The 20,547-nt window shown below is 38.5% G+C and overlaps 1 protein-coding gene across 1 annotated transcript in view; it reads right to left on the bottom strand.

Moving 5' to 3' along the window:
* Positions 1-20,547, bottom strand: part of impact (impact RWD domain protein) — a 41,985-nt gene that overhangs the window by 13,828 nt on the left and 7,610 nt on the right. Inside the window, exons 2-9 of the mRNA XM_062452344.1 lie at positions 18,784-18,912; positions 18,652-18,704; positions 7,849-7,911; positions 7,083-7,168; positions 6,523-6,648; positions 6,319-6,413; positions 5,555-5,628; positions 4,472-4,562 (exon numbers count right to left, since the gene is read on the bottom strand). Of these exons, the coding sequence (XP_062308328.1) occupies positions 4,472-4,562; positions 5,555-5,628; positions 6,319-6,413; positions 6,523-6,648; positions 7,083-7,168; positions 7,849-7,911; positions 18,652-18,704; positions 18,784-18,912 (717 nt within the window). The remainder of the gene's footprint in view (positions 1-4,471; positions 4,563-5,554; positions 5,629-6,318; positions 6,414-6,522; positions 6,649-7,082; positions 7,169-7,848; positions 7,912-18,651; positions 18,705-18,783; positions 18,913-20,547) is intronic.

The raw sequence follows: 20,547 nt of genomic DNA on the forward strand, positions 1-20,547 counted from the left end.
CGCAATTTCACCTTGATATGTCAATATATGATTGAATTCAATTGAATTGCTCCATAGCGCGCGTGCTCCAAATTATCAGACTCCCCCTTGACACTAGGGTGACCACCTGTCACGCTTTGCGTTGTGTCGCACAGCATTATCACCCCTTGCCCCGCACGTCGCATATTGAAAATGCTGTGCGATACAGCGCAAAGTGGGACATGTGGTCACCCTACTTGACACACGCGCGTGTTGGGTCGTGAAAGTCTTTGTAATTGGAGTGAGTTCGGACGCCAGGGACAGTTCGGTCTACACATAAAAGGTCTAGCAGGGCAGCCTTCAACAGATGTGGGAATTGTGCTTCTAGCCAGATGCTTCGATTATTTTTGTGATTTGTGGAAAACTTGCAATTGGAGTGAGACTGCGTCCCGGGGGTACATTGTTTTGACGTTACCCTCAGAGTCAGACTCGGCAAATTCTCCACCAAGAAGGTGGAGGGGGGCCGTGGAGGAGAAACAGCGATTCAGCAACAGACCTGTCGGCTCAGAATTTTGATTTGGGTCGTGAAAGTTTTTGTAACTGGAAATTGGTAGACATGCCTTATTTCACATGGGGAACAAAAAAGCCTCAAGAATCCGTGTATCATTCGTTCTTTAAGTTTTCAATTGATAGACCGAAAACCAAAAACGATTTGTTTTTCCGTTATTCAACTGAGAAACTAAAAACGAGAAACCAAAAACGATTGTTTTTCTTGTTATTAAAATAAATGTTACTGAAGAAATGTTACTGAAATTAGAAAACTTATAGAGTTGTATACTGAGAATAGAAGCGTGCTCACAGGGAAATTTAATAATATCAAAACAATCAAACAAACAGAAACAATCATCTTGGAAATCGATCACCAATAAAATTAACAGTGGATTTGTGCGATCACGGACGACTTTTTCTCGCTTTAATGCCCTTTCCATATGTTGCCTATAAACAAGACGCGTTGCATGTGCAATCAAACTGTTGTACATTATAATTACCATGGATATAAGTACGATTTTCCAACTTACGCCTGCTCCACACTAGGCGTAAAATTTACACCCAGGTGCAACACATAAAGGGCTAACCCTAAGTCTAACTGGTGCACTAGTCGTAAGTTTAAGTTGGTCGTAATTTTCAGTTATATGTCGGATGTAGCGTTATGCCTAGGCGTACGCCCAGCTGGTGCACTCGGCTCCTGAAGACTGCAGATATATTCAACACTTGTGACTTCACATGACTTTTCGGCCATTGGCCCGTTTTTCGATTTGGTTTTTCGATTTTAAATATTTCTCAATTAAATAACGGAAAAATTTATAGTTTTTGGTTTATCAATTGAAAAATGAAAGAACGAATGATACACGGATTCTCAAGGACCCATATAGTCAGACTTATTAATTTTCTTGTACTGTCTAAATTTGGGACAACCTTTAAAACTCTTCCTCTCTTGACCCGTAAGTCCAATAGTTTTCAAACTTGGTATGCATGTGTAGAATATATGTCTTTCTATAGTTTGGAAAAACAAAAGGAATACAATGCAAAATGGCTGAAAGAGGTGTATTTATGTAAATGTACTAGTGCTGTCAAAGGATTAAACTATTTAATCGCGATTAATCGCATTAATGTCATAGATAACATTTTTTTCTATTCTAAATGTCCCTTGATTTCTTTTTGTCCCATTATTATTTTTCTCATTTTAATGCTCTTATCAACATGGAAAAGTGGATCGGATTGCTTAGTGCAACTTTGTTTTTTTTTATTGAAAACAACACTGCAACACGGCTTTGACGAGGGGGCAGAGAATTAGCATCAGCTGTGTGCTTGGCCATCAAGTGGTATTTCAGACTGGACGTGCTGCGATGATAGCTCAGTTCACAACGACAAAACACACAGATCACATTGGTCTTGTCAATGGAACCATTTGGCAACATTTTAAAAGTAAACTTTCCATTCAGAATCTTATTGGCATCCATTTCGGAGTCTCGCGCTCGCCATCCACTCAAAACGTAACGTTAGCCTACTACTCTTAAGCCGGCTCGCAAGCCCAAACAAGTGTATGCGGCGTAGTGATGTGTCGTTCGTGAACGATTCGTTCATTTTGAACGAATCCTTACAAGGACTCGGGAGTAACGAGTCCTCTCAAAGAGTTATTCGTTCATTTTCTCGTGGCCGCGCATCGGGACTGTTGCATAGGCTCGTCCAAGTAAACAGAAATGATTCGTTCATTTCCCGACTCGGTCTTCGGGTACGAGTCTTTGGATCATTTTTCACGTGACCTGCATAGGCTCTGTAGTGGTAGTTAGAGGAAACGAACGATTCGTTCATTTTCCGACTCGGTCTTTCTATGAGTCTTTGGATCATTTTTCACGTGACCTGCATAGGCTCTGTAGTGGTAGCTAGAGGAAACGCTAGAGGGAACAATTCGTTCATTTCCCGACTCGGTCTTTCTACGAGTCTTTGGATCATTTTTCACGTGACCTGCATAGGCTCTGTAGTGGTAGTTAGAGGAAACGAACGATTCGTTCATTTCCCGACTCGGTCTTTCTACGAGTCTTTGGATCCTTTTTTCACGTGACCCGCATAGTATTTTTTAGTAGAGGAAACAGTTTCCCCATTCCCTTTCGCGTGGCCGCTGTTTTAGTAAGACGTGAATGATATTCGCTCAAGTCATCATACTGACTGGTTTTGTTATTTTGACTTTACATTTACACACAGTTTAGTGCAGTGTAATTGTTTGCCGTGATAATTAAATGCTAGTGTGATAATAAATGACCAAATCATACAAACTGTCATGATACATTATTTTAATGCAAAAAATTATTTTAAAATAGTATCTGCTGGTGCACATGTCATGCACTAACCTACATGAGAATATGATACGTGTTTGCAGTGGACGGATACCCCCCCCACCCCCCGTTGAAATGAACGACTGACTCGAAAAAAGATTCGTTCATTTTACTGAACGAGATTCAAAGAACCGAATCAGTAAAATTATCCGAACTTCCCATCACTAATGCGGCGTGCCTGTTGTTTTGTTTCCGGTCTAGCTAGATCCGGTGTGGTGTAACTCCAATCAATCCTACTCTCTTATTCTCTCAGCTGAACCATCCAAAAGATCTGTAATAGGGGCTGTCGGGTAGTCATGTTCTACATGTGGAGCGGGTCCGTAACTGACTGCTAGCTGTTCATTGCTGTTCTCAGATCCACTGCAATTTTGACAATGTATCTTTTCCGGTACTTTTGATCGTTTTTGGTGAACACTTCCCCAGTTGTTACATTCAAATCTTAATGATATAATTCCACGCTTCAGGCGTTTTCGACCGGTTGTTGGCGAGTAGTCAGACTTTGTGAAATGCTGGCTGCACACGTACATACTCCCTTTTAAAACTAAAAAAAAAAATTCCTTTATCCTGCCAAAAAACATGAATCCACCTTTTCTTTGTTTCTTCACAGTTGGAAAGAATGGACACCGAGTTAGGGAGCATTTAGGGACCGCCATTGATACAGACGAGAGTGGAAGATTTTTACGCTAATATTTGCAGCTTCTGCTTTGCGAACATGGAAGTGTGTTAAAGGCCTATTGGATTATCGGTGGCCAGCGTTCTGATTGGCTACTCAACAAGCATTGTTAGGCTAACAATTCGGCTTTACTTTGATACGACAAAAGTTTTAATTATTACGTAAGTAATAAGTGTAGGTGTATGCAGGGAAAACATCGTCATCTACGGCGCAAATTGTTTTTTCCCCCGGAAGTGCTTGTGGTAACTACAGAGTAGTGTCGCTTTTCTTTTCTGGGGGAGCGCAATATGCCACATTATTGTGCACTGCTAGTGCAGTACTAGTTTAAATTAAATACTAAAGCAAACGGGGTGGGTCTCAGAGCGTACACCTGTCATTACACATGTTTCTGTGCACGTTTTCATGCGTACGTGCCTTCGTACATTCGTACATTTGGCCCCAGGAGGTTGAAAATATGTATTCTACTCAGAATAGAATATTGGGTTTACACAAAGGATGATACAGTTAAGGTAATTACATGGGCTTTCATAGAATTTGTACACTTGGGGACATGGTCACATTTGTCCCCTCCCCTTTGTGTGTATCCATAGCAATCTTAGGTAATACATTTTCTTTAGTCATGTGCAAAACATTACCAAATTGTAAATATTTTCATTTGTAAAAAGAAATAGATCAATATTGTCAGTAGCGTGTTATTTACAATGTGATGTTAATCAGTTGTTATACAGCTTACATTTCAGCAACTGAATTTTGTTCATTTGAATGACGGTGTGGCCTTATTCTTAAATTAATTGTCTGTGTTTTGTTTCTGACAAATAAATATGCTGCGAAACCAGGCTGCTGGTTCTACAAATTAAATTGTGCCTTTAGACCAGAGTGTTTTTACTCTGGAAATAAGACTCAACAAGAGTCAGTGAAGAAGAGTAGCCAATTCCCCCACAATAACCTGTAGTAAATGAAGCAACCTCCCTCCTGCTGCTGTCTCTCCATCGTCATCACAGTCCTGTAAGTAGGTCTGCTTGTCCTCACAGTATATTCTGAAATGTAGAGAATATATTTTTCAATTTGTCAGAAGGTCAGAATTTCTTTCCTTTGGCTGAAGATCAACCAGATTGCTTCTGGGTTTTTCTTTAAATTACAACAATTGCCAATTTCACACACACATGCAAGGGTCATGGCTTTCTGTATAATATACTCTCACTAACTTCTTTGAAGCAGTTATTTTCTCCCTCGTCTTCAACATAAAAATGCCACAACTGGTCTGTATTTTTGTCCTATTACCAAATATGTAATCAATATTGTAACCAGAAAGAATCCTGAAAGGTTCCTGACAATTAATTTGTGTGCTTGCTTAAAGCAGTTAAAACATTTAGTTTATAGTATAAAAAGGTTAGTTTAAACTGAAATGGCACAGTAGGAAGGGCTATAAATGAATAGGTTAATACAAAAAATTGAGGCAACTGAGTGAAAATGGGATAAAGAGTGGGAGATATAAGAGTGTAGAAATATGTGATAGGATGACAATATTCAATGTGTTCCTTTAGCAAAGGTAAATGGTACTGACAACCAAAAGAGGTGTTTGTTAACTTACATGGTATGAAGAAACACTAGAGAGGTCCTAGCTCAAAAACATTAAAATACACTGGAGGACAGTGGTTCTCAACCCTGGTCATCAGGGAACCTCTGCTCTGCATATTTTAGATGGTTCCCTGCTCCAACACACTTGATTCAAATGAATGGGTCGTTATCTAGTTCAGCAGAAGCCTGGTAACAACCATTTATATGAATCAGTTTGAGCAGGGAAACATCTAAAACATGCAGTACAGGGGGTCCCTGATGACCAGGGTTGAGAACCTTGGCTATGATTTAGAAGACATGAGGCAGAAAGAAAATGTATTACTTGGGTATGCTATTAAAAAATAAATAATACTAAATAAAAATTAAAAAAAACACATGGACATTTACAAAATGAGTCTTGCTTACAGAAATAATCATTTATTATAATGTTAATAATAATGTGTTGACTGACCTGTATGCATATATATTGTGAGTGGCACTTGCAATCTTTTTGTTTTCGTACAGTTTGTTCAGCACCATTGTAACCTGCAACAAAGGTATGACACATAATATAATGTATCAACCTACTCCACCTAATCACTTACAACAATGTAATACATAATGGGGACCAAGTCGAGACCATGAACAGATTGTATGGAGACAGAGACAAGACCAAGACTAATACAATCCTGCTGATTCCTGACTTTTCCAAAAATTGTCTGTATTTTCATTTACAATGTCTTTAATATAAATTACACAAGACGTAGAAAATATTACCAATTATTCCAATGACAACCGTGCATGGTCAGGTTTACCGCACAGGATTTATAATGTTAATCTTTCCCGACAAAACTGATGTCAGCCCATGTCATTTCAAATCAAATTTTAACAGAAAAGCACAAAGAGGCATAATCAGTCTTGGGCACATGCAGCCATATGCCCCCGAGAATAATGCTTCTCCTGTCTTGTAATGCATTGATTATTGGACAATCACCATGCTAATGAACACAAGCATCTAAACACACATCGTACAACTGATTTAAAAGTTACAAAGTTAGTACCAGTAACGTAGAATCAGTTATTTGCGTGTTGTTAACATGCAAGGGTCCCACTGTCAGGTGTGTCACCATCATAATTTTTTTCTCATAAATAGACATATTAAGGGGCAATGAGTCTGATGCTTGTGGGTTAATCCAGGCGATTTCAGTAGTTGGAGAGGAACAAATGAGTACCTACCTGTCTGGGTGTTACCACTCTGCTCAGATGTGGCTGAAATGTGCTGCGTCTGTCTGTTATTGTCTCACCATGTTTTATTATAGGTATCTCATCATCTACAAGAATACAAGGACACATTCATATTACTAAATCTATCTTTCCGGTATAGCACTAATAATTTAATTCTAGATATTCTATATTGATTCTATATAGATCATACTTTACCACTTGCATGATCCAAAGATTTATGTGCATGGTCTGCTTTTATCTTTAGAGCTCCAAAATCTGTTATTATTTCATTATTATCCTCCTCTTCCTCCTCTGTATTCTTCCTTACAGCATTGTGTTCCACTGTGGACATACAGAGACCATAACACAGCTATGACTCAAAGTGCAAAAAATACTAATAGACTATTAGTATTGTAGGATGACCAGGATAATGAGGTGTGATTGTAGTAGTGTCAATGTTAAACATTGAATAATAAATAAATCATACGTAATACTGCAGAAATTGTTTTTTATCCACACATTCTACGTTGGTAATCCATTCAATCACAGAAAGCATTCTCTTCAAGCATGAACGCTTTAGAAGGAGGACATGGGTTTATTTTCACTTTCTCTTTTCTCTAATCTGTAAAACGGGGATATGTATTGGGCTGTGTTGTCTTACAATTTGTAAATTGTAGAAGTACTACTGACCAATAGTTACACAAAATTAGACATACTTTGTGTATGTGCTGTATCAAAGTAATCTTGAAAAAAACATCTTGAAAATCACATTTCACCTGTTTTTAGACTTTGAGATTTCCCCAAGAGGAACTCCCTAATCTTCTCCACCCAAAGAAAAATGATGCTTTCCCCAAGATTTTCCCTAGAAGACACAACAGTATAATTTTTACTTGCATAACTAGAATGTGTTGCCTCATGTTATGATCTGCACTACTCTTTAAATGAATTCATTCCGTCAGAATATTGATTCTTACAGATCAAATACATGTTTTCCTTGATTTGCCATTAGGTAATATTAAGGTGATGCCCCTACTCAATACACTTACACTTTAAGTATCCACTATTTCTTAATGACCACACCATGCTACAAAATCATTCAAATGCTTGCAGTGAAGTGAAGCATGTGTTTGGACGTGCCAAAAAGTATATTTGAGGTAATATAAAAGCCTCAGCTTGTTTAACAGGCAAGGCAGGCCCGATTGGGGGTCTCCAAGGGCTGACAAACTGCCTTATTAGCTAGCTAAATTTGATGAACTTGCATGAAATCTGTAACATTCTCAAAGTTTGAATTCAAAGTCAAAGTAAAAAAGAGGATTTATTAAGTGGAGCAGACAAAAAAGGCAAATGAGAGCATGGTCAAGTGGAACACTTGACTAACTTGCTAGCTAGCAGACTGAAAGGAAGCAATTATTAATATATTAGCTTAGCTGTATTGAAACAAAACATGGACATGGGCACTGTACTAGTACATAAAAATAGTATTTCAAAAACAGTATATGAATACTTATATTTACATGACATGTTTTGATTAACTGTACTTACAAATACAGCTCCTCCAGACTGTTAGACAGTTTAATCCTCTCAAGACCTCGTAGCCATGCAGCACTGGAGAGGGGAGAATGCAGGAATACACTATTAAGAATGTATACAAATTATACAAGTTGGTTAGACTCTTGCAGATTTTGTTTTTGTACCAGAATCTAGACACTAAGACCTTGTGATGTTGGCACAAACATCGGAAGGCCCATATTTGTACATTAACATCCCCCTCTCTAGGAAACACCAGTAGTTAGTATACTTAGTGTCTAGATTCTGGTACAAAAACAAAATCTGCAAGTCTAACCAACTTAAACGTATAATTTACACTGATCAGCCATAACATTATGACCACCTGGCTAATATTGTGTAGGTCCCCCTTTTACTGCCAAAATACCCCTGACCCGTCAAGGCATGGACTCCACTAGACCTCTGCAGGTGTGCTGTGGTATCTGGCACCAAAATGTTAGCAGCAGATCCTGTACTCGAAACACCGAGCGGGGATCATTTGACCCAAGGAAAAAAATATGAAAAAAGTATATTTGCACTCGATCAAAATCCAAGACTCTGCTTTCTTGACTTTCCCAGTGTGTTTTACCACCCAGTAGTTTGATATTTTCTAAATCACACTGGGAAAAGCTAGTTATGTTATTTTGCTCCTGTTTTTGTTAAATTGCTACCAACTGCACATTCAGCCATTTTTCCCCTGCCTTTTAAGGCTGAGATTCACTTTTCTATCAGGAGATGTTGCAAGAGACAAAGGTTATATAGCTTAAATAATATTAATATGTATATCAAAATGTGTATCATTTATATAGATTAAATTATGTGCAAAATCATCATTCATGAACACTTCAGGGATGATAAGAAGGGATGTGTGAAAATCAATGCTTCTTTTTTCTTTTCTGTGTTGATTTATTTGCTGTTTTAATGTAAGTTCCTTTCATCAGAATCAGAATGGACTTTATTCACCATGTAAGTTCACACAAACAAGGAATTTTCTGTGGCAGGAAGGTGCATACGATAAACATATACGAATCTTAAATATAAAAGTAGAAAAATAGTCTAAATAATTATAAACAATACTATACAATGGAAAATATAAAATAAGATCTTAAATAAAATAATATGATGGTATGATAAGTCAACCTTGGTGTCTAATTTATTTTAATCTACTAACAAAACCATTTATCAATGTTGTGTATATTTATTATGAAGTATATGGAAGGTATAAACCTTTTAAGGTCACAATCCTAAAGTTACATTCCATTTCACACGTATCTGTGAACCACCTCGGACAACACCCAGGTCAAGGAACTGACCAATCAATTGTCTCACCTGCATCAAGACAATTCACCTTCATTCCGAGTATAAATACTAACAACGAATAATCACTTGTTGAGTCCATTGATACTGCGAGTCCAGTCACACCGGATAGGCATTCAAAAAGGATCTCGCCAAACTTCTCCATTCAACAAGATTAGTGATTGCACTGCTACCTGATCCATTCTGCAAGTAACCAAACGCAATTCTAATTGCAACAGACTGAAATCACCCAAACTCAGTCTCACTGAAGATTAAAAGAAATACTTAAACAAATTAACTTTTTGATTTCATTACACAGACACATTTAACTAGGGACCCATTTCGACCCACAACTTTAACACACCAGCACATGTAAATGCAACTAGCTATATATTTCTTATTTGTGACATTGGCATTAAGTACATTTATATTGTGCGTGTTTGATTAGACGACACGTAAAACCGTATGCGGCCCGCGAAATCATTTGGTCCGGCCCGCCATGGCACTGCAGGAACCATATTATTAGGTGCATTATTCGTTGGCAGCAGCACTATTTTAATATGTGGAAGAGGACCGTGGAGGCGCGCGCATTGCGTACTACCAATGTACCAAAAAATTTTGCTTGCGCGCTCTGCACGCTCGTATTAAGTGTGGAATTCCTTTCTAGCAAATCAAACCCAGAATACGTTGTTGGTTTGGGCTAAGCCCAGAATGTTTACAACGTATGGCTCCGCGCCTGATTAACACTCAGATCGATAAGCAGTCTCAAAAATGGTAGCAATATAAAAAATAATACGATCCCTTTCCGTAATCATGATACCCCCCAAGAAATGTTCGATGCACCCCTAGTCAAAGCAGGCTGCATCCGTGCCAGCTAACATCACAAACCTCACCAAAGAGAAGCAGTTCCAGCCATCACATTAGGGGTGAGTTAATTAAATGTTTGACCAAATATAGCAGGCACATTTTTAAGTTGATAATTCTGTACGGCCCCCGAATGATTTTATAAATATCCAAATGGCCCTTGGCAGAAAAAAGGTTCCCCACCCCTGATCTAACCCATTGTTTGTTTTGTTTCATGTGTTAGCCCTTCAAACTCTAACTAAAGCTAATAACAAATATATCTTACTGTTCATTATATTTCCATTTACTTCAATAAATCATTTTGTATAATTTTTACTCGCGTATTCTGTTCCCTTACATTATTTGATCCGCTCTACACAAATTCATTCCTTCAGAAGACTGGTTATATTAAACCTAGGTTTCCTTGATGTCCGAAAACCCAATATCAAGGTGGTGCCCCTTTGACTAAATACTTGATTATAAATTAAGTATTTCTATTCTTAAACGAGCAAACTCCGCTACAAAAGAAGATGAAGGCATGGATGGGGGCTGTCATGATCACTGGATTGCTAATAGTGTAACCGAGCGTCTTTAAGGCTTATCATTTATAGTAATTTGAGACACGGACAGAATAAGGGTCTCCGTGACTCTGCGAGGCGGTCACACTTTACTGTCTCCATATACTCTTCACACACGACTTCCTTCTTCATCATCAAAGTCCCCCTTTTCTGTACACTACATAACAGGCCACTAAAAATAGCTTACAATATCATTTTCGGGAAACATCGAGAGGTAGAAATGAGTAAAGGAGTATTATCAGATCTGGATCTGGCTGCAAAGAATGCCAATAATCTGTACAAAGAGTCCATGAACGTAAAGCTAAAGAACATTTTGGAGCAGGTGAAAGAGCTGTGTAAGCATTCGAATTGAATGTTGGGATGTTGGGTAACTTGACTTGAGTAGACTACGTTGCAAGTGTAGGGGGTTTTGTCTTGGCCAAACAACCAAAACTATTCCCATACGTTTAAAGGAAGAGGAAGAACTGAACAGTGTATTAACATTTACCCAATATGCTGGAATTGCAGTTATTGGACCATGGGTTAAATCAGAGCAAGAATAGTCAAAGTGAGTTAAATTAAATATATATTTAATAACATTGCAAAGTGAAGGCTTTAAATCTTACCTACTCTACCATGATTATTGTAAACCGGAGAGAGAAAGAAAGAGGTTAGGAAGGAGAAGGAGTAGGAGTAGGACAAGCCAGAGCTGAGGAGAAGCCCTCAGGAGATGAAGAATCCACAGAACAATGCTTCACAATTTCCTTTATACCAAAGAACAACCAATCACACCATATCTTGACCCTTACTTATCAACATATGACTAGCAATGCTACAGTAAGTTACGCAATGAGGTGTGAGAGCCATCAAGTAGAGACTCCGTCCAGCAACTCCAGATTTGTGCATGAGAGGCGGGGGAAGGGTGCTACAATGGGTGAGACGATACAGGATCAAAAAAATAAAATAATAATTCGATATGGTCTTCATGGTCTGATACACTCCCCATATCACAAGATCATGTGCTATCCTGTCTGGCCCCCCAATGGAGGAATCAACTCCCCATCTCAATCCATGGGCGGAAATCCCGGGGGGGACAGGGGGGACACGACCCCCCCAATCCTGGGAAAAATATGATTTGTCCCCCACAATAAATCACTGTAAACATAACTATGTAATTTCAACAACATTAATAATATGCAATGAAAGCGCTTTGCTGATTATGGACACAATGGCGCTTTTTGAAGTTTAAAAAGATTTCGAACCCCGCCCTTGGTCCCACAATGGTTTGATCCACAGCCCCAGCCCTCAGCAGTGATGCAGGTGCGTGTGTGAAAATCGGACAGTATCTGTTTGTGTCGTTGGTGGCTGATGTCCAGTAAGTAGTTGTAATATCTGACAAGGTGACTTGAGTGTCTACCATTTGAAATGCACATGGCTAACGTGAAATTAATCCAGTTAATCGCACCATAGCGATTTCACTATGTTGGCAGGGTTCACACACACTAAGCTAGCTGCATTTGCATAGCTAGCAAACAAACCGATAGAGAAAACATTAGCTAGCACTATTCCATTTGGCTTCGTCAAAAGATGGAAACTTTGCTATCGTCAATTTAATCCAAGATCAGCATGGATATTGTAGTTCTTCTAAATCCATTTTCCATGCTTAGCGATACTGAACAGAACTATACTATATTCTACCATTGTCATAATTATCTTAAATGGTCTCGTTGCAAAAGCTAAATCGTCTCTAGGGACTTTGAAGCACCTGTGTGCCGATATGGAGTAAACTGGCTATAACAAAGATGATGGCAAATACCACACAAACGGAATTGGGGCTCGCTAGCTGCATATTCAGCTATTCTGGGAAGCCAGCCAAATATAAAACCAAAACATGAATTATATTAAAATGACAAAAGGTTGCAGTTTGCGTTGTGTAAAGGGTGAACTCATACAGCTGTCAATCCAGCTGTCAATGCAATCTGTTTCACCTTTCCTAACTGACTGTCTAGCTACCTGGTAGATCGAAGCCTATTCTAGAAGAATGGTAATAAATGATAAAAGCCCATCTTCTACTGTAAATAACCTGTACATTGTGTGTGCGGCCAGCATGGTAGAAAAATTGCAGAAAAAAGAAAGACGGACATCAGAGCATTTCAGGACACCAAAACGCAAAGAAAGAACCCTAGTGGCCTAATTTCAAAGACTAGTTGATAACATGTTCATAAAAATGATGTGAAATGTGCTCAAATAAGTTTGTTGAGTCTCTTGTTTGGCAACATGACGGGTTCCTCTTCTTTAGACTTATAAAATAGGGACATAATTGCACAATGCCATGGATACCCCCATTCTCTACTTAAACTGGTGACTGAACCAAGATTAATTTGAGGCAATGGTATTGTTGTTGTGATTAATTGTGTAGTATTGGGTACTGGTAGTTAGGAGGATGGCAAACATCTTATTTGTTTTCTAGGAGACAGACTGTGAGTCAGTGAGGGTGGTGAAAGGGAAAGAGCCAGGGAGAGACTTCAGATGATAGTGTCATAGCCATGGCAGGACCGGGGGTCAACCTTTTTGCCAGCAGCACCAGTATAGGAGACAGTGGCACAGCACTGTCTAGTCACCTCAGTGGTGGCACAGAACCATATCAGCCACACCCACAATTTATAGAACCGCAGACTCTTGCCAACAAAGTGTTGACATTTCAAGAGAAATGGTTTTGCGATTTCCCCCGACTTTATGATGGTTCAATTGAGATTATTTTAGATGAGACTGCACCATGCCCATTGTAATTACATAAACTGCACCCATACAGTGTACAGTACATACTGGCCTTTCTTGGTATTGCTGGTTGTAAATACTGTACACCTGCATTCATACTTGACTGATAAGAAACACTAATATAACTACATTTGAACAAGTTGAGACAACCCTTCAGTTACTAACTATAAATGATCCAGGAGTATTAATTATGGTTCCTCAATATACATTTAACATATTACAATGTAGGCTGTGTTACAGCAGTCATTTTGGTGTCCCCCTCAGAAATTGCTCTTGAGAAAATGTCATATAATTGTCCCCCCCAAAGTTGATAGCAGATTTTCGCCGCTGTCTCCATCAGGGACACTGACTGTCTCCCCACCTTCAAGAAAAAGCTCAAGACGGACTTGTTCCGGGAGTACAACGGCACTTAGGAATGCTTGGCTGGACCTGATGTTAGTTTCCTCCAGGATCACAATGACTCTTATTGAGAGACTTGTTGCTCTTGTTGGTTAGTTGTAACGAATTTAACTTCTTGTACTCACTGTGAAATATTTTACTGTTGATTGTTTTTCTACAGGTACACTCTTGCACTCTTGTGGGGAGTTTCATGTTGTTCAATTGTAACTTGTTTAACTGCATGCTCTTATGGTTCTTCCCTTTGGCACTTATTTGGTTTTCCACAATGTATCCTTCATGTTTTGGCTGCTCGCAATGTTTGGGGCTATCTCGTTGTTATGATCAGTGACCTATGCAATTTTGTAAAGCTCTCTCTTGGAAGTCGCTTTGGATAAAAGCGTCTGCTAAATGCATAAATGTAAATGTAGGTACTTCATGACTTGATGACATTTCACAGCCTATTTTGAAGTGCCCTTGGTGAAAATACAACCAAAAATAAAACAATATAAATACAAATAGTGATTTTAAGTCTTCCTGTATCACTGTAACATCACAAGGAAATATTTGGGATGGGTACTGTGATAGAATTTATGTGGGTTCGAGAGTAAAAGGAGTCAGATGGCTGAGCGGTTAGGGAATCGGGCTAGTAATCAGAAGGTTGCTGGTTCGATTCCAGGCTGTTCAAACTAAATGACGTTGTGTCCTTGGGCAAGGCACTTCACCCTACTTGCTTCGGGGGAATGTCCCTGTACTTACTGTACTGTAAGTCGCTCTGGATAAGAGCGTCTGCTAAATGACTAAATGTAAATTTGACTTACAATGTTTTTTATGTCTATTGTTACGAACACATGCTGTGTTAGGAAACAAGTTGGGGCAACAGGTGCAGGATGAAAGGGAATGCTTGTTTGTCTCGAGGCTTCTGACCACCCTGTAGGACAGTAGATCCTTTGGGGTGGGTGGGCACTTCCCACATCCTTCCAATCTATATTTATGACCTAGGGGGAAGTTCGTGAAAGGGTCAGTTGGAGACTTACAGTAAGGTGCTAATGAAGCAGCTGTTTGACCTTTTGCTGTTGAGACCTTTTGCTGTTGAGACCTTTTGTTACATACAAAAAGAATGAGTTCATTGTTTGTATTGATTAACAATTGTTTAGAATGACCAGATGTTGTGAGTCTATATAAGACTGGATGTGTATTCGAGTCGTTATCACTCGACTGAACGACACCAGCGATACGTGTCCTCCGGTAGATCGATCACAGAGCGCACCAGTATTAAACAAGCATCGGGACTAAATTATTAAAGACAGCATTAGTAAGTTCCAATCTTACTGGTTCTCCTCTCGGTACTGGAGAAATTAAGAAAATATGCTACTTGTAATTGGTACTTATCTGGCACATTTGATCTTACCAAATTTGACTATGATGCATTTTTGCTATTCCTAATTCAGAAGAAAGATCTCTCTCTGCGAACTGCCTGCTGTATATGGTGGCCTTTAATGACTAGACTTTTTATTAGAGGCAAGATACTATTAAAGTATAGCTTTGTGGTGACATAAAAAGGTGAATCTTTCACATATGGAGAGAGTAATATGGCAGAAGTAATCTGTATGCCTTTAACTGGACTAATCCACCATAAGTGTGTATGTGATATACTTTCGTGTTTAAATGGTGTTGTGTGATACGGAACATTGCTCAATTTATATCGTTGCATCTTTTGTTACCAAACACCTACAAAAGCTCAGTCTAGACCAATGCTTTCCAATCCTCAGGGCTCTCAAATTTTAGCAAACGTTTTGCGTGAGATTATGTTGTGGAAAAAACATCACACTGTTGTAGTTATGAAGATGGGTAATGATTATGAATTTATATGATTGAAACTCTAAATCACCTGTTTTAGTATATGCTATATTACTGGAAACCATATTAGTATAAGCCATATTATTGGAAACCAGATGCAAAGTTGTTGACTGATTATTCAAAAAAATTATAGAAATAATTAAGCCCAAAGTGTGAAGATCTGGATAATTAGGGGCTGAGTGACGGAGAAGAATATGTGTGTGTGCTTCCATAAGAAACAGGAAGGCCCAGCTAAAACTTATGATACATATTTGTGGCCTTAGTGCAGCTGGCTGTTCAAGCTCAGAGCGGGCCTAAATTGGGAGAATTGTCTATGTAGGAAAGTACCTGTAAATTGTATTGTAATTTGAATCCCCTAGAACAGGGGTCCCCAAATTACGGCCCGCGGGCCAAATATGGCCCGCCAACGCATTTTCACCGGCCCTCTGAACAATGCCAGAGACTTTTTGTAATTATTTTATATATAAAAAATAAAATAAAGATCTGTTTGCACTGATTAATATGCATAAGTAAGTACCATTTTTTTTATTTCAATAGCAATAAATATAAAAAATAAAATCAGTTTACAACATAAGGAAGTAAATGTTTCAATTTCAATAGCAATGAATATGAAAAAGGGTCATTATGATAGTAATAATGCTCTTTTAATATGGTTTAATATCCCTTGATATGTACGGATGTACGGTGCATAACAAAATAATAAACTAATCTACCATAATTAATACATTTAAAAACATAATAACATTTCCACAATAATACTTGTAGTCACTCCGGCCCATGTAATTTTCTGTTACAGACCGACCTGGCCCCACATTAAAGAAAGGAAAAATTATCTGGCCCTTGCAGATAAAGGTTTGGGGACCCCTGCCCTAGAACAAGGGACCAACTGGGTAATAATGCATAAAGTATATTACCATTACATACATATATTACCATACAATATACATATATGTATATTACCATACAATAGGGAGAAACTATGTAAGTGAAATGTCCGGAGAAAATTTCAGTCTGAACCCGGGATCTTGCGCACGTTTGTTGGAATCTCTGTCACTCTGAATTCTAATAAACACTTTGCTTCAAACTTTGCTGAGTTCCAGTGCTGTTTCAAACTTTAAGAATTGGTTGAAGACGTAGAATATTTTTCACTACAATTATACATTTTTTTTAAGATATGTCCAGCAACAACATACACATTGCGTCTCTGGGAGTGAAGTCATGTAGCCTATGCGACAATTAAGTCACGTTTTCAGCATGAGGGTCAGGTCACGTGTATATACATAGACCTACCACTCCCTCCCAGTGACTCTGAGTCACCACTTTCCTCAAGCCCCTTTGCTCCGGTGCCATCTCAATTTGATTATATGTGACAAATAAGAAAGACAAATAAGATTAATAAACTATTACATGAACAAATGCAACGAACCGCAACTAAATCCATGTTTTTTCTAAAAGTAATGGTTTGCAAAATATCTCAGATTTACTGTAGCCTACTCGGGGTGTTTTTTATGGTTTGTTTTTTTCCCCAAGTAGGCCTACGACTTGAGTCGTTTTTCCAAGTGCGTTCTTAGATCAACATTTCAAAAGAAACTCTTGTCTATAAATCAACATTACACTTGTGTCTTGCCTCTCATCGGCTAAGTTACAGTGGAGATGTTTGGAGACCATTGAAGTACCGCGCAGCAACACAAACAACAATGGAGGAGGAGAGAGAGAGATGAGCATTTTCGAGTTGGAAATACACAGTGATGCCGGTCTGACCACTTTTTTCAGTAACAAGTAATCTAACGCGTTACTTTTAAAATCAAGTAATCTGTAAAGTAACTAAGTTACTTTTTAAAGGAGTAATCAGTAATCATATTACTTTTTCAAAGTAACTGTGGCAACACTGGTTGTCCCAAATAAGTGAATGAACAAGTGAGGCTTGACCTAGTGTGGTCTGTGCATCTTGGCTTTACACATTGCAGACCAAACCTGAATGATGATGTGCTGCTAAGTTTAACTAAAGAAGAGAGAGAGGCTACATTACTTGTACTGAAACTGTGCTCTTCTCTCTTTCAATGCAGGAAAGCGGTCAATGACTTTTTTTTATTGTGGCTGCATCAATACGATAAGCCCATCATTAGTAAAGTTAAATACAATTAAATTGCGATATCATCAAGTTCTGTGTTCATTTATTTTGCCACCATAATGTCAGCATTGCCCTCTGCCCCCAGTCACATGATATTGTTTGTATTCTCACACCGGTGCACTGCGAGTGAAGCTCGAGAGGGAAAACCCTTCCACTTTAACGTTACTTTTTGAAGTAATGGATATAATGACAAAGGCCCTGTGAATAGTAAAAAAAATCATCCACTGTCTCCAATAATGTGCAGCATCAGCTCATACGTGATTGTCATGAGACACTCTCACAAACAAAATCACGGTTTAGTAACACAGCCTGTTTGCGGGAAAGTAACAATAATTTAATTACTGTTTTTGCAATTGTAATCCCTTACTTTACTCGTTACTTGAAAAAAGTAATCGGATTACAGTAACGCGTTACTTCTAACGCATTACTGCCCATCACTGGTCATATTAGATCAAACGACTTGTCAACAACAGAAATATTTGTCTAAAAAACATTTTGGTCGTTATGGTTGATAACCTCGACAAATAGTTTCAGCCCTAGTAGTCAGGTATCCTGGACGCTGCTGGTGTTTCTGATTGGCTTTTAGGTGGCATTTAACTCAGTATAACTCAAGACAACTCTCAACTCGGCTCATAACTTACCTCCGTATGCCTGCGCCTCATCTATTAAATGTATATAGCGGGACAAGTTATCCCTTACTTCTTAGCGTGAGAAATACAAGGTGTTGTGTGAGAGGGTAAGAAATTGTTGAAATGTTTGAGACTAGAGAGCCCTGAATCCTCGTCCTGGAGAGTTTTTTCAAAAACCATCCAGAAGATTTTGGTTTACTGTATACCTAGTTGTAATTAGCATAATTCAAGAACCCAATTTGGGTTACACGACCCACCACCTAAGCCTATTTTTTAGCCAGGAAAAACCCTGAATAGAATATCATAGTAGACTTAGTAGTAGTAGACTTACTTTATCTGATAGATAGGTGGTGCTGAACTAGGATAATCGTGTGGCAGCATCATCTAGTAATGGAAATAAAAGTTAGTGATCAAAGATATTCACATTAACATTTTATTAAATTTTATGTAACTTATGTCTTACCTGTAAACGTGCTGTGTATTTGGGGTGTGGAAGATCATCCGATATTTTGATACAAAATGTTCTTGATGATTCGTCAATAACACACCATTCATCACCATATATAGAGGAAAGTGCCTCCACCTCTTCTTTCTAATGAGAAAAAAGGTAATGGTAACCAAGATATTATAATGACCATAACAAGGATATACGTAGGCCCACAACGATGCATATATTTGTTTTGTTCAATTGAGTGACAGAAAGACCACTTTTTCAATCTTGTATGTCTTTTTATCAGTCTTATCTAAATTGCTGGAACAGGATAATATTTCCTGTAATTTTGCCAAACATGTATGCATATTTTGTATATGAAACAGAATTTCTTTCAAGACGATACTATCCAGTAGCCTGGTTCTGCCCTCCTACGTACTTCCGCTCAATTTTGATTTTGCTTCTGTACTAGGTCTGGCCATGAGGTATGTAAGTCAGATGTCTCCGGTAGATTTTCTACTGGCAAATCAGCGAACAGAGGGAGTGGCTGAGAACGATGACGTTGATGTCGTGCGCTAGTTTGTGTTGTAATTCCGTAAAGGTGGCGGAGAAAGATGCGAGCGTAGCCATTCGGTCCGTTGTGGCAACACTGCCGAATATCTACAAACTAAAGCCAGAGCAAGAACAAGTTTTGTTGGTGGCCATGATGTTGTGGCCCTCCTCCCCACGGGGTTCGGGAACAGTTTGATTTTCCAGCTACGGCAGCTAGCTCTGTTACAATAGTGGTGAAGGAATTGGCTAAGGCGAACGCTAGCGATTGGTTATGGCATATCAGAGTGGCTCTGGGAAGATCCAATAGTTTTAAACTTCAACAGAGTACCCGCCTACAAGGAAGTCAACGCTTGTCAATGGAGCGAGGCCAGACTCTCTGTACAAATGAAATGTATGAGAGTCTGGTTAGGACCAGGCTAACTATCCAGTACAGCACTGCATAAAAATGCTCAAATGTAAACGTTTAAATGAAATTCACAGAGCCTGTTTGCGATGTTATTTCCTTTTTGGGATAGTATGATTGCATGAAAAGAAAAATACTTAATAAAAAAATTGCAAATGTTTTTCCATAGTTTAAAGAGTGTAAAACATTCAAAACTAGAGAGGGTACAATTTCTGGGGAAATTGTAGGGTGTGCTTGCTTGCGTCGTTTGCACAGGGGTCAGTTTTTTAATGCCATTTTTACAATTGATATTTCTGTATATTTTATATAAAAATGCATACTTATTATTTATAAAGATTACATAGATTTAAAAGTATCTTTTTTTTGCTGCTCATTTACATCTCAAAATACGAGTGAAGTGTAGAATGAAATAGATGTCTTCTCATTTCCCCTGCAAGAGGCAGCCTTATAGCTGAATCAAAACGAATAAATTTGGCAGACCGGTGTAAAAATTTACCTAATCTCTATGACTTAAACGTCCTATTAAGTTTTCTCGTGATATTTTCAGGCATTTAGCCTACTCATATTGCATTCATTCATTAATAAAGAACCCCCTTTGAAGATTATTCTACGACGTTACCGGCAGTAGAAGATGGAATCGCGATTCAAACAGTACCATCTGCTAACTGAAAATATGCCCCCAAAAACGTAAATAAGCTTGACATTTATTTAGTGGAAAATCGCTCATTCATAAAAAGCTCACTGGTAGCGATCATTGTCAGTAACAATGCAAAATGCGATATAGCCCTGTGTGGAGACGCTGCCCCGGTAAATTGTACCACTACAGTATAGTACTAGACTAC

The sequence above is a fragment of the Osmerus eperlanus genome, chromosome 26 (genome assembly GCF_963692335.1).
Source record: "Osmerus eperlanus chromosome 26, fOsmEpe2.1, whole genome shotgun sequence".
Lineage (NCBI taxonomy): Eukaryota > Metazoa > Chordata > Actinopteri > Osmeriformes > Osmeridae > Osmerus > Osmerus eperlanus.